Consider the following 27,867-nt stretch of genomic DNA (forward strand, 5'->3'; position numbering starts at 1 on the left):
TTCAGAAGGAAGCCTATCATGATGTAAGAAAATAAGAGCACTGAACAGTAATTGTAGCTCATATCACTTTAATATCCTGCAATGCTTGTTATTGCGCATTTCTGTGTGGAGGGTGTGTTGTGGGTTTTTTCTTATACAGAAGGCAAATGGAGATCAATTTACATAATTTGATTTTGAAAGGGAAAAATTCACCTAAGCGAAAAATACTCAGCCTTAATACACAGCCATTGTTTATTCAGAGACATCCCATTTAAAAGACTACATATTAACAAGGATAAAGTATTTGTGCTTCTTTTCCAGGGAAGTTTCCAAGACAGAAAAAAACCTCTGTGTTACTGAAGAATTTAGCCTCTTCGTTATTTCTAGAGCCTTTTGTTTAAGCAAAAAAAAAAAAAAAAGTACATATGCTAAACCAAAAGGCCGGGCTAATGAGCACCATACACAAATTGCCAGCAGTCCTATGTGACGCAGAAAAGCAGCACAGCAATGTGCACACAAAGTGTTGACAGGGGCTGGGTTTTATTGTCTATCCTTAGCAGTTCAATAGTGTTCTTAAATACAGAGATAAAATTAATATTCCTCTTTTAGTGACAGATTTGACAATAAAAGGGGAGACGGGCTGACTTCCTTCACTCGGGGTGCACTCCAGCACAGTGTCTGACCAGGCCTTTATGTTATGACAGTTGGACCGGTGCGGCCGGTTCTTTCATGAAGCTGTGAAAGTTTCAGTGCAATAGAAATGAGAGGTGCCAACATGACCTGCAGAAAGGAAAGAGATGGCTCAGAACTGCAGAGCAGGAGCAGCACGTGCAGCCTGCGCACATCGTGTCCACCCTTCCCTCGCAGGCGTCTGGCATCAGCCCCGGACACCCAAAGCTCAGCACTGCTGGTCAAGGGATTGCTTCAGGTTCACAACACGAGCTGCGGGACCAGCGAGAGGAATGGCGCGGTGACGGATGCATGGTTATCACCGCATGCAGGTTCAAAGAGAAAACTCGAGCACAGCTTCAGGGTTGCTGCTGCCACCCGCATTGTGCCATACACCAAACTGCGTTGCACCATTGGCACAGGACAGTTAAATCCTAAGTTTAGTTCATGCCTCTGAGAATGTGGGGCTTTTTTTAGTCTTTTTGTCAATAACGGCACAGGACGTTATGCAAAAAGAGCTCAAAGACTGTTTTCTGGGGAATATAAAATTAGGATTCTTTTCCTCCCATGCCTACAAGAGAGGTCAACAGCATTTTTAAATGATGCTGTAAAGAACCTGTATTAAACTTATTACAGAACAGGTCAGTGTCATCTTATATACAACAGCATCCTTTTACCCCCATTTATTTGTTTTAAACAAGCATTTCCCAAATTTGGTATAGGAATGAGCTCATTTTATCCCTAGTGATGCGATATTTCAACTAGAAGGTCAGTTCAGGACTGAAACAGTGTCCTCCCACACCTGCAACCAGCCACAGACGTTAACATAAACAAACAGGAAAACTAATGTGCAATTGCAGGAGCAGCTGTGAGGGATTCTGAATAAGTAACACTTGTTCCACACAGAGCTTTTTTTTTTTAAAAAAAAATAAATCTATTTACACTGGCATTAAAGATACCAAAGCCCTTGCTTCCAAAATACCTAGCACCTCCACATAGCTCTAAGCAAAGCAGTGCTAAGCAAAGATTTAAGCTTTTTAGGAAGGTTGGGAGCCCACGGTGCCATGACTGAGATTCAGTGCTTACCTGTGGGTCTTCATGTATCTTCTGAGCATCTTTCTCATAGCTGTCGATGTACAGCCGCACAGTTGCTCCAGCACTGCCAGTACCACTTAGTCTGAAGATGATGCGGGAGCCATCAGAGAAGATGAGCCTCAAGCCCTGGTAACAGAGAAGGGGAGGAGAAGAGCCTCTCAGCTATGTGCCTTTTGGGCATCCAAGGTATTTTCCATGAGACCCAGCATGGCTATGCAGGATATGCATGATCCCTGAGCTCCTCCTCTTTAGGGGGCCATGGAAGGGTCCTCTGTTATCTTCTCCCCACTCCTAGAAGAGCTAGTGTCCCTCCTAACCCACTCTAGAGAACTTGCTAGAGCTCCTGAACACAAAGCACATTGCTGTTCTAAGGTCCCTCGCCCCAGCGCTTGCTTAGAAACAAGAGCCAGGGACTGATTCTCTGTCAGACACAGCATTACCAACCCACTGCTCTTCCACAAAAATAAGACATGAAGAAAGTGCTCCTGTCATCCCACAGGCAAGGCAATCATTCCTGCAGGATTTCTCCATTATTCCTTCCCACTTGCTATGTTTCCACATTATGCTGTCAAACCAATCCATCTACAGGACATTTTTATTTCAGTAATCTCCAGTGACAGGTTACTCATCTCACACGCAATCAAGACCCCCATGACTTCTGGAGCCTGGGACTCAATCCCCCGTTACAGCCACTCTGCACTGCTGCCTGCCCTCTTAGGGGCAAGCTCATGAGGAGTGTCATCAGCGCAGGGACAAATGCATCTCGGGAGGATTCACTTGCAGCAACCTGGGGGCCTAGTGCTAGAGACGATACCTGAACGGGAGGGTTTGTGCCTCGTGTACCAGTGGGGTTTCAACCCTTCATTCAGCACAATCCATTTCTTGGCTGCTGACCCATCACCTAGAGGATCCCCCTCAACTCAGCTCCTTCACCTCTGGGGTGGCTGTAGGGAAGCTCTGCTCCCCCTCCAGGCCCTGCTGGGGCTGGAGCAGACTCCAGACTCTTCCCTCTCCAAGGCAGCAATTTCCCTCATGCAGGGCAGAACCCCACCAGCAAAGACAGGGCAGAAAAAATTTTCCAAGGGACAAATGCAACATTTGACTTTAAAGCAGGTGCAAATGCAACAGGCAAAGATTAAGCCCAAAATAAGCGCGACACCTCTAAGGTCACATTCAGCCCAGGTGAGGCTATGCCCACCTGGTTTCTGGAGACGCTTCCATCCACGGGATCGTTGTACTCAAAATTATCAGCTTTCTCAACTGTGTAGACTTTGTCACCACATGATAACTGCTTCCCCACAAAGGAGCGGTCAAACATCACAGTCTCCAAATCCTTCATCATTTTGTTAGCTGCATCTGCATCCACCTCTTCATAGTCATACCTACAACCAGTCACCACAAAACAAAGATTAGGAGGGGGAGGATGTAATGAGTAGCAATGTTTTGTGATGCCCTTGGTTAAACACTGCAGTCTGCCCCACAGATGTTCTCTACGCCCTTACTGGAGGAGAGCACAGGAAGAAAAGAGAGGAGGATCTGTGTGCAGCAATATAGCTGCAATCCAATACAAATCCATAGGATACACTGCAATATACCACAGACATTCGGCGTCAGGAGAGACAAAAGTGCAAATTGTGCTGTCTTGTGCTAGGCATATCGAAGACAGAGGGCTAGACTCCAAGAACACTGACTGCAAAGAATTTATTCTAATTCTACCGATAGGATCTCAACAGGTTCTTCACAACAACAATTTTGCCTGAACATCCTCTTGTGCATCCCCACAGCAAAATGCAGGTGTGATTGCAGCACATGATAACATAGCAGTGCCAGCTTTGATCTCATCAACCCAGGTAAGAGAGGCAGCAGAAAGACGCTGAAGCACACATCAGGATCCGAGACTTTGTACTCTGATTGCCAGCGTGATTTGCGCTGCTTTTATTTGCCCAGCTGGCTAGATGAAGCACGCACAGGCTTGCTAGCCTGCCTACCATTGCACTTAGCTTGCTATGCAGACGTACCTCTGGTGCTAAAAGACTGCCTTTTTATTCTAGACTTTGGCATTTTTTCCACGGGTTTAAATGCCTCAGATGTATGCTGGCTTTGTGGTGTGGGGAAAAAAAAAAATTAAAAAAAAAGAAGGAAAAAAATTAAGAAAAAGGCAAGCTCTTTCATTTGGCAATTTGAGACAGAATTTTTCATGTAGGTCTTCCAAGCTTAAAGATTTCTGCCTGATGCTTTCACTCCAGACGGCGTTGCCACCTCTGCTTATGTGCAGGTTGGTTCTCACTCCTTCCCTTTTCATCTTCCAAGTCTACTACAGTTTAAATTAGAGTATTTTGGGACTGGACAGAAACTCAACCAGGTAAATAACAGTCTAGGAGCTGGGCATCCATTCAATAAGACATTGCCATCACTGAAGATACTACAAGATAACTTGTCATTTGTGGTCTCAAGAAACATAACGTTCCAATGGCAAAAAAGACTCTTGCAAGAAAAAAAAAAATCTCCATTAAAAGAAAAAAAAGACACCTTGCAGATATAAAACATACAGCCTTTGCAGACTTTGATACTTACTAGATTTATGTTTAGAATAACAAATCCTAAACTGGACATCATGAAAAGTTAAGGTGAATACCCACTATTTAACCCAGATATGTTGCATACAAACAACATGTTGCATACAGCAAACTGCTCAGGGAGTTTGAAAATTACTGCAGCACCACAGAAACAGCAAGTGTAACGAAGCAGGAACAGCACTGCAGTAGCACATGCTGGTGCCATCAGCACTTGGGGCTCTGACCTTGGCGGGTCAAACACAGGACAGGTAAGTAAGTGTGAGATGTCAGGAGCGCCTTCCCCACCTGGTGAAGAAGTTCCTGCCATATTTCTGCCAGTGATCCTTCATGATGTCCTCCACACTCTGCTTGCGGGTGGCTAGTATGGACAGCCAAGCCAGGACAGCCCAGAGCCCATCCTTCTCACGGATGTGGTCGGAGCCTGCAGAGAGCCACAGCAGAAACACATTTCCGACCTCCTTTCACGCAAGAGTCTGTGCTTCGGCCCTACCTTGTCTTCTCTCCTCCATCCAACTGGCAGCCGTACAAACTCACAAATGGAAGGCATTTCATGAGCTTGATCCCTACTGTATTGTTAAAATGGTTCAAGATATCATCTGCTTTTAGCTATAGCCCAAATAAAACATTCGGCCCCTTTTAAGACACACACACTCATTGTTCACAGATCCTTAATTCTGTTCCCAAGGAAGTAATGGGGAATGCACAGTAAAAAGGTCATCAAAAAACCAAACCAAACCAAAACAAACAAAAAAAAGGCAAATGCAAAGGAACAGCTCAGGAAGGACTAACACCAACCTCTTCAAGCAGCTGTCACGTACTGTCCGCCAAATCAGCATACTCCGATCAGCACATACTCTGGCTGAGCACCAAGAAAAATGTCAGCCCTCACTGAGGAAGCCAAACCCTAACGACTCTGAAATTACCCCACAATGGAGAGAAGAGCAGCCCGTTGGACAGCACCAGCCACCGGGGCTGGCAAACAACAGCGCAAGAAGTTCATTCATGTGCGGAAACCACAAGAGAGCCTCGTGCCTGCTCTCACTCCCACACTCCAGGCACTGAAAGGCTGTAAAAGACCCCGTTTCGGCTACAAGAGGATTTCTCCAAAGCAAGCATTGCACAGAGTAGGAGGCCGTCAGACGCCAGCCCAGCCTTGCCTTGGGAGCACACTGGACAGGGGCTGACCGCATCAGGGCAGGGACTGTGCAGCATCAAGGCCCTCGGGAAACCCGAGAGGGTATTGCAACTTAGACAGCACCCTGAACACCTAAATTAAACAAGGGATCAAATGGCAGCCCAGAATACATCCAACCCAGACTCCATACTTCTGGCTTGCGAGTTCGGTGCTGTGCCCCACAGATGCACAACTTCTGAGTTTTATCCTTTGAGCTCTGGAAAACGTCCAAACAGGTATTAATGAAATCCCAAGGAGCCAGGGTACGCCTGCTAATGCAGAGAGCACTCCAGAGCTGCCATTTTACCCTCTCAAGAATTGCCAGAGTGGACAATCGTCTGGGGAAACAGGCTGGGGGCTGGGGCACAGGTTATGTGGCGCTTTACACAAATCCCACTATTGTAGACGCAGCGATAAATTATACTCACGGTCCTTTACAGCAGAGAGAGCTGTACAGAGGTGATGGAGAGGAATGCTAAATAAACATAAGTCCCATGTGATGTATCAACTTATTGCTGGAATAAAATACCCAAGGAAAGCAAGCAGGAATTCTGTCATGTTGCATTACTTTAATTGCTCCTGGACTCCAGTCCCACCAGGTCACAGTTTGTTTCAATTTTTACTGGGTCTATTTGGCTGCTCCTTCACCTCTCTCCCCTTCAGCACTCACATTCTGTCTGGCTCCAAACAACTCCTTATCAACTTACTATCAAACAACCTTCCTTGCCCCTTTTTGTTCCTTAAAGTGCATTTGCCAGATGGACAAACCCCCTTTGCATTGCGAGGGGTGTCCAACACTCCTGGGCCCTTTCTTAATCTGTCCCCCCAAAAACTGCTTCAGTCCCTGGCCATTCAGATGCGGTGCTGCATGGCCAAAATCTCAAACCTCTCTCTCAGCCCCTGCTGCAAATGGAGTCAGTCACTTTTATTTGTAATGTAGAGTCACTTACATATTGGGGAATGGACAGAAACTGAGCTCATTGCTCATACAATAAAAGATGGAAACAATTTTAGAGAGCTGCTCATTAGAGACCATCTCCTATCAGCAGCTCCATGAATCATCTGCTGCTTTTTGTTTGTATTTATTTACTGAAATGCTGGTGCCCTCTCATTAGCTAAAGTCCAGAACGTAAACTTGACGCATGCTGAAATCATTCAGGGCAAAACTCCAAAATCTTTCTTTACTCATGATTTACTTCAAGATTTCTTTACAGAGATACCACATTTTCTGAAATTCCCCTTTCCTTCCAACCTAAGGTCAAATCCCATGTATTGGAACAGCATTTGATTGTGAAAATACTGCCACTGAAGACTGCTTCAGCCCCGCAGCAAACTACTTTCAACCCGAGTCTGTGATGCCATTTCCTCAGCTACAGAAAAGCTGGGGTAATCCTTTCATGTCAAGTTGTGCACCCCAGTTCCACAAAGGACTTAATTTCAGGTATTTGGGGATTTAAGGCCATCCCTGCTCTGTAAGACACCCACACACAGGCTAAAATGTTTTTCTGAAATATGGGGTGGTGGAATGAAAACACACAAGGTTTGAGCCTGAAACCATCCAACCTAAACTCCCTCAAGACCCTGTGCCTTGCATATCCTACCAGCTGCCCCCGGTCTTCAGAATTCTTTAGAGAATAGGAAAAACAAGATCGTGGGGAGAATTCAGACCACATAAAACTCAGCCTTTGTGCATGAATTAGGCGCTGACCTCCTGCATGCAGGAAAGGTCCTATTTCCACAGTCAGGACGCTAAAACCATGTGGTAGATGCCACGGGAGAACTCACAAACTGCTGAGTCCTCCCAGGAACACTGCACGTTTTGAGCATGCCACTCCGATGCAGAGCAAAATCTGCTCACTTTAACTTCCCTGCACAAATAATAGTTTTGTGTCACGTGCACACCCCTAGTAAATTCCTTAAGATGTTCACTTTGTTTCTCAGTAACCTAATAACTTGCTTAGACTGTTCAAAGGCAAGTGTTAATTTAAACTTTATAAATCATACCTTGTTTTTAGAACAGGAAAATGAGGGCCCTATTAAGCTCAGAGATTTAATAGTGACCTGAAACCTTCCCTAATAAAACTGCATGCTCCAAACCATATTTCTTGCCAGAAATGAAAACATTTAGAAGGTTTTCCTGGCCACCAAGAGTTGAAAAATACATTTAACACTGCACTTAATCCCCATAGACTCAATGACCGGGCTAGTAAAGAGGCCCTTAAACTTCCTGCATATCTACATATGCCTTCCTAAATAACTGAAAGGAGAACTAGATCTTGCCTGACAAAACTTTTAGCGTTGTGTTAGTTTCCACCAGTGATTCTTGCAAGCTTTTTTTTTTATTTTATTATTTTAGAAGCATTAACAACTACACATGAAAGAGAAATCCCAAGCTACCCAGCACAATAAAGACCTAAAGAGGACGAATAATACCATCATTGGTGAAATGAGGAACGCTGACTTACCAGTACCAAAACTTTCCTCTCCACACAAAGACAGTTTGTTTGCATCCATCAAGTTTCCAAAGAACTTCCAGCCAGTTGGAGTTTCATACAAAGCAATCTTTGTAGCATGGGCCACCCTTCAAAGGTAAGAAGGCTAAGTCACATCACAGCTGGACTCCTAGCGCTCCCATGTGAAATACTGCTGTAGGAGCTTCAGTTGCTACCAAGCATCAATTTTGGGATAACACTGAAGGCAGGTCATGCCACTGTTTTGGTTTTTTACAAAAAACAATTTGTTGTACAGCAATCCTCTATTTTATCCTGGGGTAACGCTTGGGAAATGGGAGAGATGCACAACTAAAGAATAAATATAAACATGTATCTCTTCTAAAACAATTTTAAGTTGTAGATCTCAAAGCATTTAACAAAGAAAGTATCACTATCAAATTAAAAAAAAAGGGTGAGAAGGTGGGGAGGATCATTTGTTTGGGCTTATCTGTAAAGAAGAGAAAGAGCCAAGAGCTCTGCCATGTCCCCAAACAGGATTTAATTCATTAAACTTCACTGCCTCCCCTGGCAGCCAGCCCGCAGCAGCCCTGACACTGCTTCACCCTTCAGGCAGACCATGCACTCACTCCCCGCTGTAGATACGCGTTAAACCACAAAACAGGGACAGTCCCTCTCCTTGGCAGGGCTCGGCTCCCCTCCCCTCTCCCACCGTGCACAGAGGCAGATACTACCTATCAAGAGCCCCACTCGTGGGCATGCTCCGGGCAAAGCCACGGACTCCGGTCTGCTGGAAATAAGGGATACTGAAAATATTGGCAGCGATGACGGCGACGGAGTCGGAGGGATTCACAAAGAAGCCGTGTTTCCCAAGAATCATGTTGCGATCCTGGTGAAGACAAGAGAGAAACAACTCTCATCCCCACTTAACGCAAAAAGGCTGCAATGGCAGAAGTTGTTCTACCTGGCAGGTGCAGCCTATAAACCCAACAACTCACAGAGATTTTTGACTGCACTGAAATAAACACAGAGTTTTTAAAAAGTTAAATAGCAACACCTGTATAGTATTTCACCTTCCTGCTGATTTTTCACAGCCTTTAAAGCTACTTAAATACAGTTTGGACTTCACTATTAACACAGTAGCCAACTGTTGCCACAGTGGCAAACTGCAGCAAGTGGTTCACTTCTATTTGCAATTACAGAAGACAGAGAGGGAGGAAAAAAGTCTTTGCCTTCATCCTCCTCTGCTTAAAAGCAGCTGAGTTGTCACTCCCCCACAACTGACTAGAGGGCAAAAAGGTGAATACAGAGCAGCCCATTTACCCCGTCTCCATCAAAGGCAGCTCCAAAGTCGTACTCTCCCGTCTTCATGGTCTGGACCAGGTCAGCAGCGTACGTTAAGTTGGGGTCGGGATGGTGGCCACCAAAGTCCTCTAGCGGGGTGCAGTTCACAGCTGAATTTGCTGGGGCTCCGAGCTCCTCACACAGGATCTTTTTTACGTAAGGGCCCACAACTATCAGGGCAAAACATGAAGAGGAAATGAGTCAGCCTCTGCCCTCAGGCAGCTCTGCACCAGCCACGTAACCACCAAGGCCTCCAGTCTGCTCACTTTGGGTCAGTTTATATGGTTTACGGGACTAAAGCACAAGCGCTCACATCAAAAGCCCCAAGCAGCACATACGTGTGCTTAAGCCTCATCCATCCAGGCACACAAGCTCTTGCCAAATCAAGCTTTTCAGCTAAGGGGCTGTCCCACTAAATAACTGAAACCACTCATGGGTTTAGAAGTGAGGATGAGCCTATGCCAGGGGCTAAGCGCTTGAGCCAGGACCCCACCGTGAAGGGCTTATGCCCCAAGTGCACCGAGGTATTAGTACAACAGCCCCATATAGGAGAACAAAATGCATGTGTGATTCACAGACATCCAGCAGCACAGTAGGATTTACTGCTCTCAAACGCTAATAATGTAGACAATAAAAAATAAGTGAGCATCGGAATGGAAATGGCCTGGAGACAAGAGAAACAAGATGCTAAGAAAGCTAGGGTGCTCCTGAAAATGCCTATTGAAAGAGACTCACAAGCTTGGCATATATATTCGATTATATAAAACAGTCCAATGGTCCCATTTTTGTACTCAAGTATCTATGGGCAGACCTTTGCCTAACCACTGTGACCTCCATGGGACATCAACTGATGCAGTCTGCCAGGGCAGCTCGCATCACAGCATCAGCGCTAACCTCCTCTGTTTCTCAGGCATGGACTGATGTATGCGAGCCATACAGCATTGCCCCCCCAGCCCCAAACATTTCCCAAATCCAAACATTTGACAGAAGAAAACAGTGTAAAGCCATAAAAAGTTTGCCTGCAAAAAGAAAAATGCAACATGTTGCAAAACAAGAAACAAGTTTACAGATGGTGGTTATAAATACCAGAAAAAAGTTTCCTGTCTGAAGTAGGTGGCAAAGCCCCAGGGAAACCTGGCGCCCCGCAATCCTGCAAACCCAAGTCCACCCGTACCTCCGTGCATAGCATCTATGCGAATCTTGAGGTGATTCTTCCCCGAAAGCAGTTCCTTTAATGCACTGAAGTCAAAGATGTTTCTCAGCATATTCGCATAAGCTTCTACCGAGTCCACAATTTCCACTGGAAAAAAAAGTAAATAGAGACCAATTCTCAGAGTCTGAAATCTTTGCAGAAAAACGATTTTGCTACATGTGGCAGTATGCTGACAGTCCTTAGTGCACAGGGCCAGGGCTCAGCATAAAGCCTTTAAAGATCCCATAGAATCATTTCATAAGACAATAATAATGGTCCTATATTAAGAATTTAATTACAGGCTGTCACTGCTAATCGGGTTACAGACCAAATGGACCAACAAAATCCTTAATACAAACACTGTTCCCAGCTATGGCTCCCTGGACTTCCTTAAAGAGGGCTCAGTCCCACTCCGCTTACCTGGAGAGTGGGATTAAAGGAAAGGCGGGGAAAAAAAACAAAGAAAAATATAAAAGCAGATCTCCAATTTCCAAAGTCAATGGGAACTGTACACCTAATAGTTTGAAAAAGTTGCACCTTTGCAACTAACAAGCCATATAAAGACAGAGCCATGAAAACCCCATTAACATAAAAATCCCACTCTACAGAAACGAAGACTGAGAGAAATACCAGCTTTCATAATCTTCTGATTTAATTGTTTTTCTTTAATTACAAGCACAGGTCACCAGGAGATGGTAAAAAATACTCGCAGTAAGTGTTTTCAAAAGTCTTTTTTTAATGCATTTTCATATTTCACTGCTAATTGACAAAAGTCACGTGTGAAACGTAAAGGCTTTCCCACTCACAGAGAGAGCTTTTATATGTGAAACCATGGGGAAAAAAATCCGTTACAAAGCTTAAACACTAACACTATAATTTTTAATCAGGAAAACGCACTTTAACTGCAAAGTTGTCTGTCTGGCACGTACATGTTAATGACAGCCTTACAGTCTCTGATTTCAGTGAAGTTCGATGGATCAGATTTACGTACTGAAGTACAACCTTCTGTAGGACAGAAATAAAAGTATCTATAACAAGGTAAGATGCAGGCAAAAAAAAAAAAAAAAAAGAAATGCCAGGGTGACCAGGAGCAATATCCTTGCTTGGATTATCCAAGAGATGAGAAGGAGGGGTCAGAATGTCCATGTCTGTCCTTCAGAAACACCAAATGTCCTTGCCCATTCATGGCAGGTCCACACTAACTCCACCTGAAAGGAAAGCTTCCAAGAGGAAGAACAATCATTTACCTGTAAATGGTTTAAATTTGTTCTCCAGGTCAAACTGCTGTTTCCCAATGGTGCTCAGGTCCACCTGGAGATCTGGGCAGATTGCATACTCTTCAATTTTCTTGCTGATTTGGAAAATTTTGTCCGTGATACCTTCAGGAGCAGGACCTGCAAGATAAAATGGTCAAGAAGGAAGACATTAAAGAGTCACACTGCGAGAGAAGTACACTTCAGAAGTACAGCAAGGGACCTAGGGCTGGGAATAACTCCCTTAGAGAGGAATATCAGGATATGAGGGGAGCAGATCAACCACTTGCTCTGTTTAGGGAAACCCACTCCTCAGGGCACTGAATTCCTGTGATATTAAGACAGTTAAATTAGGTTCTTTGGAGTCAACACAAGAAATGTCCAAACAGAAACAAAGCAAAGCAAAATGAACCAAGCGACCTTACCTCCATTGGCAGTATTGAATTTAATGCCAAAATCCCCATTGGGCCCACCAGGGTTGTGGCTGGCCGTCAGAATGATGCCACCGATGGCTTTGATTTTCCTGATGATGCAAGACACCGCTGGGGTGGAGAGAATGCCGTTCTGCCCGATGACCAAGCGGCCAATCTGAAAATTAAAGAGCAAAACAAACTACTTTGAGTCTCAAATCCTAAAACCAGCAAAACCACCAAACCCCCAAATGCTGGCGACAGGTAAACCAGAGCCCCCAGGAGGTGTGCTGATGGCAGAGGTGCTGCTTCTCTGCTAGCAAACACCTTGTTCCTGGGAGGCTGCCAAAGCTCTCCGCTGTGTACAGTGAAGGTCAGCATCTGACCTTGCTCTGTTGTGCCTTTTTAGCATTTTCCTTTACCAATGCTGCAGCTCAACTGGAAACAGCAGCTTGCACTGAAGAGCTGAGCTTTCCAGAGGCATCTAAACAACAACCAAAAAAAAATAAAAACCAACCCACCACCCCTTTGGCTATGGTCTCAAACTTTGCTTTCAAAAGACACAATGGGACTGAGAGAAGCCAAAACAAAACAGAAATCGAACATCACTACTCCCATGGGACCAGCTGCAGATTCTCTTACTCGCAGCAGGTAACACACCTCCTTCCCATAAATTTAGTAATATCATTGAGATTAAATCCAGACCAATGTGCTAAGCAATACAAGGTAATCAGGATCCAGTTGCTGGAGTTCATGTAATAAAACAGAAGATGAATATTTTTCTGGAAGAACATGCTCCTTACCATAGCCCCCAGATGAGGTGACAGAGATTTAAAAAAAATACCAGACTACTCTACATCAACTGAGGAGATTAGACCCTGTATATGACTGAGAAAAGAGGAGGAATTTCATTCAAACACAAGATAAACCAGAAAACAAAAGGCAGTGTTCCCAGACTGAAGGTCCACGTTCGGTGCTAAGCCAAGGGCACTGGATGACTGTGATTCCTCTCCTGCGGCGCTGCCTGGTGCTAAGCCCCAGCTTTGCTGCCGATCGGTTATTACATGCTACAGCTGTCACAGACCGGCTGGGCGAGCGAGGCACCGCTAAAAGAACTGCGCCTCTAGCAAACAATAAGCATAAATGTGAAACAGCAGTTTATAAACCCAAAGTGAATGCCCTTCTTTCAGCTGGCCATAGTAGCTAATATTACAGCCCTCACAGTGCCTATTTGCCAGGCTGATTGATCGCACTAGTTTATTATGCCATACATTTAATTTGAAGTAGCCCAGCCTACATGGGTTTTGCTTTTTTCCCCATTCTCCGTCCAAGCTGGCACACCCTGTCTCGTGTCTTATTCCAGCCTCCAAGTCTTGCTCCTTCAGTTTCACCGAGAATTAATGCAGTCTCCAGGAAGCTCCTCTCCAAAACTACTTTCCCCCCCCGGCCCCAGCTTCCCTTCAAGGGTCATGTCCAGCTGCAACCCCCCTCTGCATCAGTGCTCTGCCAGGCCTCACGTGCAGCTCAAAGGATGCTGTGGAGGAGTGGCAAAACAAGGGAGTTTCTCTCCCAAATCACGCAGCAGCTGCAGGAGAGCTGGGCGAACACATCGAATCCACTGTCCTTACACAGCTTGTCCTGCCCACACACCTGAACTGCGGCTTTTGCATGCGTATCACTACATCTGCAGCAAGGAAGGAAAAGACGCAAACACTTGTCTCCATACAAGCCGCTCTCTGATTTGGGGGTCTTCCTCGGCTTTCAGCAGTCATTCCGCCCCATCCAATGCTAAATCCTTTGTGGTAACCGCTGGAGAAGATTGCTCAGTGTAGCAGTGTGCTAAGCAATTTACACTTATTCTTTTTTAATTCTCTGGAATTTGTTATGAGAAAAATCTAAGGATGTAATGATGCAGAAATACCTTTCACAGAATGCTCAAAACAAACCTGTTCACAAACAGACCCACTTTGTGCAGTGATTTTGGGTTACAGCACTTTGACGCAATTCACGGAACACTTCCACCACCCTGGTTTTACTGAAAGCCCCACTAAGATGCGCATAGGCAATAAAGGAGACCTCCTGTGGTCCCACTCCTTCCCCCAGTAACACAGGCTGATGCTTTCACACCAAAGACATGTTTTCCAGGCCAAGGAAGCTGGCGTCTACAGCTCCATTGTGTCATCAGCACACCCTTCCAGTCCTCTTTCTGTACAAGAAATGCCTTACAAGAACAAGCTCACCAACCCCATATACTGTGCCACAGTTTTATACAAGTCAGGTTAAGTGGACAAACTACCTTGGTTATTTCCTTTAGCCAAATAATCATCGTTTAAAACATGCGATGCGATGCTACCGACATAGCAAGTGTGCTTGGTGCTATGTGCAAATCCTGCCAATCCCACATTGGTAGAGGTAACAGTACCTATCACTGCCACACACTGACAAAGAGATTTTTGCATACTCCAAATACGATATGCATACCCTCCTCATGGCTTTTTTATATTTGAAAACATCCTTGGACTCATCCCTTCTATTCTATACAGCAAGATGAGCACAATGCTGATAGTCACAGGTATTAGCCAAACTGTATAAAATCAATGAAAAAATATCAAAACCAGCAGTGAAGCTAGATTTTAGCCAGACATGGCCCACATTGCTGGAAAGAAATGCATGAGAAAAGTCTCAGCTGGTGAAGATCAGTCTAATCTCATCTGCACCAGCAGAAAATCTGTCCCAGTGTCAAGCAGTCCAAGCAGCAGGCCTGGCTCTTTGTGCACATTCTCCAGCTCTTCTGCTCAGCCCATACACTACCTTAAGAGGAATACATTAATTTGCAATGCCAAAGGATTTTTTTTCCCCAAGGTGGAAAATAGGTTGATTTTTTTTTTTTAAAAAAATTCTCTCCTATTCTCCCATTCACTACTAATTACCCTGCTGTGATCAGGCAAGTTTTTCTGTCAAACAAATTCCTAAGAGCAGGTCTCTTCACATAAAGTTTTGCTCTGCACTAAGATTCAGGACAGACAGCAGATTCTTTTCTTCTTAAAAAGTAGAAGGAAACAAAGACAAAACCCCAGTGCCCAAGAGTCTTGCAGTGTACAAACCGTGCTCTACTGCAAACAGAGAAGCCTTCTGTTCTGCTTCCAAAATACAGATTTCCAGCACAGTCGGAGATCACTGTAAAGGTTGCCACTCACTTGCTAACTCTCATCTTATTTCAGTTTTCAAAGGCTCCCAGAGTACTTATCACATAGACACAATTTATACCTGTTGAGAAAGAAACAGCCATGTTTTGCCTTTTCATTTGCTGAGCAGCTCAGACCAACGCTGAAAGAGCTTCTGCCGAGCTGCCATTGAACAGCAAGCCATGGCTCTAACAGTTACTTCGCTTCTGAACAATATCAGGGTTTTATGATCTGATGGAGAGACTACGAAATCTACAGGTGCCAATAGCTCATGGCATGTCAAAACACAAAACGAGAACACACAAAACCCAAGCAGTACTTATTTTCTTGGCTGCATGTGTATTCCCACACACTTCTATCCAACTGCATCACTTAAAAGTGAAAAAACAGTAATTTCTGTACTATCAAACTGATTTTCCATTAAAAAGTTAACTATTAGCAGTTGAATAAAGTCTTTGGGGAAATTAAATCTCACAGTGACTAATTTATCCCGGTTTTCTGCATTTATCAGCTACAGGATATATATATATATATCCTGTATATATATCAGCTATAGGAATTTAGCCATTTAACATTTACCAACCCCATTGGCAGCAGCCATTTGGACTATCAGTTCCACTGCAGACTTATTAAGGTATCTCCCATCACCTCCAACTACCATAGAAGATCCTTGTCGATCTCTTAGGTCTATGGAAAAAAATATACTCTGGATAAAATTCTGCAAATAGTTCATCTTGGATTCAAAATAAAAGGTCTTCTTGCGTAATCCACTGGTTCCTGGTTTCTGATCATTGTAAGGAGCTGTTGGCATGGTCAACAGAGGCAGAGGAGCGTCTTCCATGTTCTTTTTTCATACAAACGCATTTAAAAACTAAATTATGCCAAAATACAAAAATCAATCTTGACACCAGCAGTGGCCCACCTATTACACAGAAGTTCAGTGAAGTTGTTGAGCACCCAAAAATAGCTCCTCGAACCTTGATCTGAATGTGGTTTCTGTAACTGAAGACGTTTTCTTGCACTTGTTGTGGAGGATCAATGTCACGGAGAATACACAATTCCACACTGCCGCCCCTCACTAAAACAGCTGGGAAAAGGGGATTTTTGTCGTCTTTATCATCTGCTGTTCTCCACAGGCACAGCTCCTTGCCATTCGGTGCTATCACCCACCGGAGCCCAGCACCGTCAATCCATCTGCTTCTCCCTTCGGGCAGGGCAACGGGAGAGGCGGTGAGCTCAGCCCTCTGCTCGGATGCGCTGCCCCGGCACGGACCCCAGCATTTTCGCCAGCCAAGCAGATCTGCACGGCAGCACCAGGCCGCTGGCTGGGGCCGGCCGTCATGCCGCGCCCCAGGGCAGCAGGTCCCCGGGAGGTAAGCCTCCAGTGGGCATGCAGTGCTCTGCTGGAGTTATTTTGCAAAGTCTGGCGAGTTAAAGGTCACTCTTAAAATGGAAGGCACCAGATCTGTTACCTACAGTTTGCTCATACGACTCCTTCTTTGACAACCTGACTTCTCCACAGGGATGTTATCCATGATGAATAGCGGGTCAGCCTTTGTTTGACGAAGAAAAATCCAGAGTAGCTGAAAAGCTACAAGAGCAATGGTTTCAACTGAATACCCACACAAGTCTTACTCACCAAGGGCAGTATATGCACCTGGAGTTAGAAAAACCACAAAAAACTATCAAATGTTTCAGAAAACTGCATCTGAAAAAGCTATTCCTTTTGGAGCAGCTTAAACACATACAGAAGAGACTCAGATACCAAGAAACTTTTATGAAGCACCATATTCCTGAACATGTGGAAGGTAACTTTGAATGCTAGATTGAAATCAGAGTTTCCTCCAAACTTCTTCAATAACATTTGGAGTCGTCCATCCAAGCTGCCGGAAATAATTTACAGATATTACTGGAGCAATTAAAGAACGTACGCTTTGTAATGACTCGGTTTGTCCCATTATTAAAAAGCCGTGGGGGAAAAGGAGATGTGTTCACAGCTGAATTGTGACAATTTATGAAGGTGCTCACAGGACTGTTTCCTGAGGTGCTGATTCTCTCATTGCTCCAAACACTGACAGATTTTCTTCCAAGGGTTAAAAAGATCTTGTTATATTCATCAGTACATTAAAATCAAGCTGGATAATTTATATGAGACTGAGGTGAAACCTCATGATTGAAGGCAGAACACGACCTTTGAAGAAAAAGGCTCTACCTGACCTTCTGCAAAGGTGTCAGCCAGGTCCTGCGAGGGAGCCAAGGAGCCAGGCGAGCTCTCGTTGTCTACTGCCTAGGGAGGGGATTTAATTCCCAAGGAAGGGGAATTTAATTCAGGTTTGTTCTCAGAAAGCAAAGCTGTTGCAGCCATCTGTGGGAGCCCTGAAGGTGCTGCCCCGTTCAGATGCCTACCCAGGCTCGCCCAAGGGACAAGCGCTGGCTTAGACAAAAGCTGGGATGTTGCAGGGTGCTGGCCTGAACACACCGCACATGAATCAAGCTGCCTGATCCATCCAGAGCCCTCTGGTCTCAGTGCCCCAGAAGCAATTTATTTTGCATGGGCTCAGAATTTGATTCCTTAATTCCTCTCTTTTCCCCACCAAACCACACTGAAGCATGTATGCTGCAGAACTAGGACAACACATATTTTAGACTAACAGTGAGATTGCCTGGGTTATGCAGCTAGAAACAATTGGTTTGTATTTTATACATCCATGCTATTTCAGTATCCTACAGCTGAGATGCCATTTATTTTCATGCAAAGGCACAGGTTTCCCTCTAGTGGCACAGAAAACAAAATCCAGCTCCCCAAAATGAGCTAATGAGGAGCCTCACACCAGACAGTCCCCTGGCAGGAAAAGGCCTAAGCAAGCTCTTTCGTTCTTATTCCATGCGAGATAAACTTACCACCCTGTGAAATGCCACGGCATTAAGTGACAGGAGGAGGGCGCAGGCCACCTACCAGCTCCCGCAGCTGCACAGAGGAGATGCACACAGACTTACCGGCAGGGAAAAGGCCTACACAGGGTTAGGAATTTGTGCGTGTCATTAAGTGCACATGTACTGGACAGAGGAATCAAACTAAATTAGGCTGGAGAGGAAGGTGTTGGTCATTAGTGCCATGTTATGTACATAAAATGAAACACATTCTATCAAACAAAATACAAAATAGTGCACATAAAGCATAGGGACAAGAACAGCGTATACACCAACCCCATCCTTGGGGCGCTCACCTGGTCCCAGGGCTTTCCTGCAACACGTGCATCACTATTTGGGATAAACTAAATCACCAGTAATTGGCCAACCAGGACTGGTACAGGGGTTGGTGATCACACAGTGGCCAGAAGATTCAGAGGTGGAAAAAGCTCAAAGGTAGATCATGACCACCTCTAAGGACTGGAGCAGAGAGTGGGGAAGGGTCATTTGATCAGTGATCTGGGAGGCTTTGCTTGGATGACTGTGATTACAAATCACTTACAGGCTGGTAAGGAATTCAGCAGGTCATCTGCTCCCTCCCCAGAACTGGTGCAGGATCAAATACACCTACAGCATCCTCCAGAAAGTTGATATAACTTGTTCTTCAAATCTTATTCTCCAGGCAAGCTATGCCAGTGCATAATTAGCCTTGCAGTTAGAAGCATTTTCCTACAGTCTGCTGTACATCTTCCTTGCTGCGGTTTCAGTCCTCCTGAGCTGACACAGAAAACAAATTGATCATAATCCTCTTGGTGACAACTTCTCACACATTAAAAAAAATCCTTCAGCATATAGACTCTGAGTGCCCTCTCTTTGCTACAGTAAACAACCTCAACCTCCTTAACTTTTTCTTGTGGTCATATTTCCTAGGTCTCTTATTCCTCATGACAGTCAGAGGCTGGTGAGGGTGTTTCCTCCTCCAAACAGCCAACCTGGCAGGGACATTTGCTAGCTTAGGTCCCCTTTTACTGTCTTGTACTTCAGACATGCAAGAACAGAGTTAAAACCATGAACTAACTGTTGACTTTGGTTAATGACAAAAAGACAAACACGACTTAAACCTCAGTAAAACCCTGCAGAGCATGCAGCTCCTCCCTTGGCTCAATACTGTTGGTCCCTGCCCCATCCCCTCTCCCTCTGCATGAACTCTGCCATCTTCCCTTATCCCACCCACTCAGGGCCTCAGCTGCCTGGAGCCCTCCCCAAGCCTGGGACCAGGCAGCCAGGCTGTCCCAACCTCCCACTCTGACGCTAACCCATCCTCAGCACAGCCTTCCTCCAAGCTACATCTTATATTTTGACATTCAGGCAAGCAGAATAGTTGGGGGAGGGAAAATCCACTGTGCAAAAGCCAGCCTGAACAGTAATTCCCTCTTCTCATCCCCTGCAAACACCCTTGGGTCAGGCTTCTCCAAGGTCCAGGCTGCCCTCTCCTCCGTGAGCAGCCCCCCTCCTCTCCTTTCAGCTTCTTTGCATTCTTCTGTCTCGCACTTCTCTCTCCCCATTCAGTGGGCATTATCCTTACGCTCTTTTTCTGTGATTAGTCAAAAAGTTACACTGCATGAAACCCCAGGGAACAGAGTCAAATAAGGTATTTTGCACTTATTTTGTGACTCTCCTTCTAAACAGAAATCACATTTCCCTAGCTCCTGTGCACAGAAAAGTTCTAGTCCCTACACCGCTGCCTGCACACTCACCATAAGAGGGTGCCAACAGCCTTGAACAACCCCTCTGTTCAGCTGCCAAAACCATGCACTTTCTACCCGAGTACAACTCTGGTCCAGGCAGCCACTGCTGTGTGTGACATTTGGCAATGCCAAGACAAATGAAGCCAAAGTAAAATAAATAGACCAACTGCAAGCCTATTAGTCATACAAGGAGTGCTGCTCCAACTGCAAAACTCTTTATTTCCATAAGAATTAAGTAAAAATCTAGGGTTTGAAGTTGCCGTAGAGATTCCAGAGAGGCAAAATATCTGGCACCATCTTGACAGCATGAGTGCACATACATGCAACCATGTACATACAAGTCACTCCAGAATTAAGAGACATTGTTCTGTACCTACATTGCACCCTGGTTAAAATTAAGACAAGCTAGATGGGCGGCAGAGAAAGGGCTCTGCAGGGCTAGGGATGAAACCACCATCTGCAGAGCTGCTATAGATACCGTGATGGGCTCCAGGTTTGTCATGTCAGTAGGGGCTGATCTTCCCTTTGCCAGGAGAGCAAAGATCGCTTGCCAGCAACCAAGATTGAGAACCTTTCTGTTCAAAGGTCAGCTCTTCAAAGCACACCCAAACCTGCCTATTAGCTTGGACTGCCCTGGCATTTCCTGTCCTGCCCCTGCACCGGGGGATGGGACAGGGATTCCAGCTGGTTTACCTCGAGCAGACCCAGGAATGCTCTGGGATTTCTGGCCCCAGCCTGCCGAGAGAGAGCCCCTGTCCCTCGATCCTCTTAGAAACCAGCACCTGAATCCAAAAAATCCAGAATTACAAAATGCAGACATGGTTGTCGAGCAGAGGGAAGGCACTGGCTGGCTCGGCCAGATGCTAGCGTGAGGAGCAGAGACATATCTGGTTAAACCTTGCAGGACCAGGGACAGAAGCTCTGGTCTGAGGTGTACAGAGCCAAGCTGCTGTCTGGTAGCAAGCCAGTAACCCACAGTACGCGTACATGATGGGGAGGTGGCTACATATAGCAGGGAATAGCGCAGATAGGAGGGGAGAGGGGAAGACATGCATGAGCATTTTCTCACAGACTTACTAGGATGTGCTAGAGAAGCTTCGTCTGTGGACCCAGGGGTAAAAAGCAGCTGAAGTACAGTAGCAGGAAAGAGGGCTGGAAGGGCTGTGGAGAGGTCACCTAGACCCTGCCCTAGGCAGGGTCAACCCTATCCAAGCCATTCTCATTAGAGGTTTTCCCAGGCAGAGATTCAATGACCTCTCCAGGCAACACACTCCTTTCATAAGCCTTAAGCTTCCAAAATGTTTTCTAACGTCTAACCTAAACTTCCACTGTTGCAATTTTAATTCTTTCCCTATCCCCAGCAGGCCAGAGAACAATTTATTACCTTCCTCCCTGCAGCATCATTGCAGACGTTTGCAGACTGCCAGCACGCTTCCCCATCTCTAGGCTAAGTTTATTCCTTCCTCACTGGCCCCATCTGTGCAACCTCAGGTCATTCCTGCCGGAGTCTCCCCCAGGCAGACTGCATCCTCTCTGAGGGGTGGCATACCAGATCAGGACTTACGTTTCTGGTGAGACTTTATTTCCTGGGTTTCACTTAAAACAACCTTATTTAAAAATCTAGGAATAACGTTTGTTTTTCTCGATAACTGGATGATACTGCCAACAGTCTTTGTGGTCTACTCATCAGATCTGCTGCTCAGTATGTTATTCTGCAACTTGTACTATGATTATAAATGTACATATTACATTTGTATTTTATTACTTCTGCCTATGCATCCTTCTTTACACTTCTTCTTACCGATATCCTATGTTATTTCTCTTTACTTCTAAGATATGTTCCAGTTCATCATTTGAAGCATTAATCAATGTATTGATTAGCTGTGCACCTGCTGCAGCTCAGTCTTGTCATAAGACATATGGGTAGCGCCTATTCAGTCCTGCTCACCTATCCCAAACTTTGCCTTGACAAAGAGAAGGCAATTTAGATCTAAGACAAATTAGACTCCATCCTGCTGGCCTACCAGCACAGGCAGAGCTGAGGTTTCTGGTTATACAGAGTCATGGTTCCAGGAGATTATAGCTAGTATGAATTTCAGCTCTGTCTGCTGGATTTGCAGAGATTAACTGCAAAGCACCTTAGCTCTTCCTTTGAGCTGGAGTTTCATTATTGTAGTGTTTAAAATTCCAAAAAGGCATTGAAACTGGACAACCTGACCACTGCCTTAATAACCTTCAACTGTAAACGGATATAAGCCAATTAGCTTTACAGGCAAAAAGAAACTAAGCTAGTGTAAAAGCAGTCTCTAAGCTGTAAGAGCTGCTGCATACACGGTTGTCTTCTAAACCGCACCATAATCTGAAGCCAGGATATATCTGCATGGGAATGCTAACAGCACAACTGGTATCTATTTCCTTACTTCACATATCGGGTGTCAATTTCCCCTTCTGCTTCCAAGAAAACCAATAAGAAAGACCACAAGTTGCAATTTTTCTTAGTGGCCTGTAGGATCTAGCATCACTGTATCTGATTCTGGTACACAGGGATTGCTTTTTGGAAGAACTTTCTTTATGATCACTTTAGTTTGATGTTTTGAATACCAGGAGCTTTTACTTAAAGGGAAGATCTGGCTCTGAGGACTGAGGGAGTCTATTCTTCAGGATGACGATGCAGATTGCTGAATGGATGAAGGTCTGTAAACCAACAAGGCTAAGGCTGACTGCACAGTGTTGTGCAGAGACAGGAACAAGAAGAGGAGACATCGGTAACAGGTTTCTTAAAAACTAGGTAAGAAAAACAAGCGAGGCTGAGATAGGGGTGAGCAATAACGAACACTTCCCATCAGTAGGCCCAAAGCAGATCACAGACATGCCGGTCCCACTATGCCCCTTCCACAGCTGGGATGCTGAGACCGGGAATGTGGGCACACTCTAGCTGGGACCAGAACGTGGCTCTCCAAGCTTTCACCACCCTGTACTGCTTATTATGGGCTCAGCGGCACTGTTGGAAAGGGAACTGGTCTGGAGGTTATGTCAGAACAGCACACAAAAAGGGAGCAGAACTACAAAGTAGAGTAGCGGCAAATAAGGAGCTGCTGAGCAATGCAACAGAGTTTAAACACTTGGTTTCCCTGGGATAATTGAGTGGGGAAAAAGGTTAATAGCAGCCAAGCCAGGAAACCAAACTTTCTAGGGCAGAGAGCAGTATTTCTAATAAAAGCACTGTTTGTCCTGCAGCAGTAAAACAAAACCAGGCTAGTATTTAACATGCAAAGCACTGCCTGGCATTCAAAACACCTTCAAGCAATTTGCTTTAATGTAGCTACTTTGCAGCACTTTGAAATCTGTTTATTTAAGAAGGAACCAGGGGCACAGCAAATTTGTTGAATAGCGGGTGACAATGTCAGTGAATCAACCTGGTGCTAGCCTTATGATCAGATCTAGATTTATAGCTTCAATTCGGTAATTTTTGCATGCTTTTGAAATAAAGCTCTTGTACAGCCACAATTCTGCTCTGACAGGTGATGTTCTGACAGGAGCTTTTAAGCTTTTATTCATGTAATTAAAGAGTCAGACTCTCTAACTATGTGGGAATAACATCAAGGAAACCTGGCACAACAGACCAAAACAAAGCAGTTAGGCTATACCGGATGCCAACTGAGAATGGCAAAACCAACAATCTCTATTTTAGTTTACTTATATAAATGCAAACTTATAAGTAGGATAAACACTCCTTAATCGTGCAACTACAAATTGAGTTGTTGCTAGTCAAATGTAAGTCCTTAGTTATATATTAACCATTCCAGATACAGACAAAACTAAAACTCACTTTAGCATCCTTTCCTTTTACATTGTAAAACTAACAATCATAAACTGTGGTCCCCAGGTTTCTCCAGTGGCTCCAAAGGACCATTCAACCAGATCTTTAAAACCACATGATTTTAAAGTATAAACCCAAACACCTCTTAATCCCTAGGACCAGAAATACAGTTTTCCAGCATTGCTTTGACGCAAGTGGCTGGCTGACTTTAGATGAGTGAGTACAGCCTAGTACAACATACCTTGTCAATCAAGCGGTCAGAAGAGCTATATTAGAAAAGACTGTAGCCCAAACTTATCTTCACTGTACCTTTACTCCTTACTTGTTTTTTGGTTTTGCCACATTCATGCTATAACTATACAGAGACCTCACCTGGAGTACCGCATTCAGCTCTGGAGCTCTCAGCACAAGAAGGACTTGGACCTGTTGGAGCAGGTCCAGAGGAGGGCCACAAAAATGATCTGAGGGCTGGAGCACCTCTCCTACGAGGACAGGCTGAGAGAGGTGGGGTTGTTCAGCCTGGAGAAGAGAAGGCTGCGGGGAGACCTTATTGCGGCCTTCCAGTACTTAAAGGGGGCCTATAGGAAGGATGGGGACAATCTTTTTAGCAAGGCCTGTTGTGACAGGACAAGGAATAATGGATTTAAACTAAAGAAGAATAGATTTAGACTAGACATAAGGAAGAAATTTTTTTACAGTGAGGGTGGTCAAGCACTGGAACAGGTTGCCCAGAGAGGTAGTGGAGGCCCCATCCCTGGCAACATTGAAGGTCAGGTTGGATGGGGCTCTGAGCAACCTGATCTAGTTAAAGATGTCCCTGCTCACTGCAGGGGGTTGGGCTAGATGATCTCTAAAGGTCCCTTCCAACCCAAAGCATTCTATGATTCTATATACCAGTCCCTCCTCACATGTATTGTAATAATCACTTCTCTACAGACAAAACAGCACTGTCAGTTCAGGTGTCCAGACAGGGCAGTGCAGCTGCCTCTGGCGTTTCCTCTATATTATTCAGTATTTCTCAGCGTGAGATTACGGAGTCTTTCTGTGAGACCAGGCTGCTGGAATCAGGAGACTCTCAAGAGCCCCAGCACTCAGACAAAACCACAGTCTCCAGGAACAAGTTACCATGTATTCCCTGTTCTGCAATATACTTTCTTACCGGTTAACAGTAGTCCACCCTACTCTTTGAAGGGTAGGCAACTTCCAGTTACTTCACATTATTATGAAGAAACAGGATTTTCATAGGCTCTTACTCAACTACACTGTGGTAACTATCAGGGAACTAATACTTGCAATTACAGAGAAAAACCATGAAGCGAGCATCCCCTAACTGTTCTAAAATAGGAAAGCAAGTACATAGAAATTTATTTAAAACTAGCATTTTGCATTTGCTAAAGAAACTGTCTATCTTTAGTCACTTCATTTCTTGGGACCTGATGGTTTTGCCATTCTTGAGTTTAGCAATGCAATACTTGCACTGTCTTACACAGGCCAGTGCCACCCAAACTTAGCCAGCAATTGTACATCAAGCTTTCAATGCCTCTGTATTCCGCCAATCACTTCACTGTACCTCCTTCTGGTTACTTTTTCAGGCTTTACCTGCTGCTCATTTATTAAAGAATTTGGGGAATATTTTGCTCTTCAATGCTCCCTTATGAGGTCTTTTTCCTCCTCTTTTTTAAATGGGATACCTAGATCTACGATTTTGCAGTGCTTTTGACCCGCCAGTCCTCTTTGAATCTCTGGGGGGAAAAATGGGGTAATTTCATGGCATTCTACAGCACTCTGGCAAGCCTACACCACTACCTCTGTTCTGCTACAACAAAGGAACAGAGAACCTGCGTCAGTAGATGACTGGTAATGCTGTAATATTGCCAATTTTTTTCTTGAAATAGCCTAACATTTTGTCTCAGGCCATGGCCATTATCTTGTTTTATAAATTAATGATTCAGAACGAAAAGCTTTTAAAGTAAAACCTCTCACTTCATATACTAGCGTCTTGGCTCTTAACCCACAATATTCTTCCACCTGGTTTCTTCCTCTACCTCCTGTTTCCTTTCTTGCCTTTCCAGAACATTTTTCTGACTTTAGAGCCAATTCTGTCCTAGCACTTTGAATTCACACGGACAAAATACTACACGGCAAATGCCCATTAGCAAGTGCACCCTGTGGGACCTGCTTCTGCAACTCTGGCAGAAAACTCAGCGCTGTAATGCTGCACGCACGTGAACATCTGCACGATCAGGGTGGAGGATTTGAGCAGTGACTGGCCCTCGACCCCCTCCCAAGATGACACCTAATCAGGCCGTAGCATGGTTTTACCTTCAGGCCCTTGCTCACTCCTGGGATTGAGCTGAGACACAGATCACTAAGAACTCCTCGGTGCCTGGAAGGCTGCCACGTCCCACCAGGCCCCGGGTACTCATCCAAAAACCTGTACAAACTAAGGCTTTATCCCAGGGAACAAGTCTTCCAGTCTGTTTTTCACAGGGATCCAAGGTACTGCCTGTGCGTGCAGTCAGACGTGAACGCTGCACATTGCAACTCCAACCCCTTCTCAGAACAAATAAACAAGCCAGTGTATGTGGCTTTTCCCGTCAGGGAAGGCTGCACTATCCGTCACTTCCACAGGTGCACACAGCAAGGCCCACGCTGCTAAGGGATGCTGGGGCACGGACTGAAAGTTGAACAGCTACCACAGATCACAAAAGACAAATTTCTATGTAGCTTGAAAAGAAACAGTTACTTGCTTCTTTATGCCGTAAGAAGGCAGCGATCTCAAATTAATTCTATTTTTCCCTAAGAAGCCAGACATTTAAAGGCATTGAGGCACCTGATTGCCACTGGGAAGCTGAAATAGGTAACTAAGTTTTTACCCGAATGTCCAAGCCTAACGACCAAGCATCCTCAGCCCACTCCTCCATGTTGGTCTGCGAGGAAGAAAGTTTGCTGCTGCGGAGGAGGAGTCAGGCGTCCCAGAAGAAGGGGATGTTTTTCATTTGGAAAAGCCCAAATGTAGGGAAAAGCCTTCCTTTGCACGTTTGCTATCCCTACCAACATCGCATTCCTTGCTGGGCTTCTCTTGGGTTGACCAAACGACAGGACCAAGACAAATCAAAGGGGGATGAAGCCTCCAGCAGCGAGACGCCGTCCAGTGCTGTGGAGCGACACGTTGCTCCTCACCCATCGCACCTCACCACCACCAGCACGACGCGCCGCTGGTTCGTGCCGTTAGCTGGAAAACCCAACTATTGCCCAGAGCAAGAAAAAGCGGCAACCGGAAAGCCGCGCTTACTTCCTCACCTCCACGCGTGCTGAAGCCCCACCGCTCCCGCACGTACCGAAGGGAGGTAAAACCACCAGGTAGCTTCTAGCGCGCGAAGCGCGAGCGGCGCCCACGCCGCGCCTCGTCACCTCCCGTCTGGCTCAGGGGTTACTTCCACGCCGCGGACAGGCGAAGCGCCACCGATTTCCTGCCGCCGCCCCGTCCCGCCCCGCTCCCCGCCGAGAGGCGAAGGTCGATGCCGGGGAGCGCAGCCCAGCGCCCCCCGCCCGCGGCGCCGCGGCCCTGCCTACCCCGTTGGCGGCGGCGATGCGGACGATGAGCTGGATGGCGTCCCTCATGTAGAAGCGGCCGTCCCCCCCCCACCACCAGCGTGGCCTCCTGCCGCTCGGCCGGCGGCACGGTGGCCAGGATGCTCTGGATGAAGTTCTCGGCGTAGTGGGCATTGCTCTGGAAGACCGTCACCCGCTTGCGCAGCCCGCTAGTGCCGGGTTTCTGGTCGCCGTACGGCTTGGTCTTCACCGTCTCGATCCGCACCATGGCCGGCCGCCGCTGCGAGTTCCGGGCGGCCGCGGCGGGGCGGGGGGAGCCGCCGCCGGAGCCGGCCCCGCGCCCCGCCGCCGCCCCCGCCCCGCCGCCCGCCCCTTAAAGGCGCCGCCGGCCCCGGGAGGCAGGGGATTCCCTCCCGCTCCCCCTTCCCCGTCTCGCAGCGGCGGCAAGGAGGAGGCGAGGCGACGGCGGCGGCCTCCCTGCCGAGCCGCCGAGCGCCGCCGTGGCCC

General features: G+C 45.9%; 1 protein-coding gene across 1 annotated transcript; it reads right to left on the bottom strand.

The window, feature by feature from the left end:
• Positions 1-669: 669 nt before the first annotated feature.
• Positions 670-27,628, bottom strand: PGM1 (phosphoglucomutase 1). Its single transcript, XM_075710581.1, is given in 12 exon segments — positions 670-759; positions 1,735-1,869; positions 2,942-3,125; positions 4,605-4,740; positions 7,959-8,074; positions 8,678-8,832; positions 9,267-9,457; positions 10,462-10,587; positions 11,727-11,873; positions 12,158-12,320; positions 27,382-27,450; positions 27,452-27,628. Coding segments are annotated over 12 exon segments (1,689 nt in total).
• Positions 27,629-27,867: the final 239 nt, after the last annotated feature.

Source organism: Pelecanus crispus, chromosome 5, assembly GCF_030463565.1.
Source record: "Pelecanus crispus isolate bPelCri1 chromosome 5, bPelCri1.pri, whole genome shotgun sequence".
Lineage (NCBI taxonomy): Eukaryota > Metazoa > Chordata > Aves > Pelecaniformes > Pelecanidae > Pelecanus > Pelecanus crispus.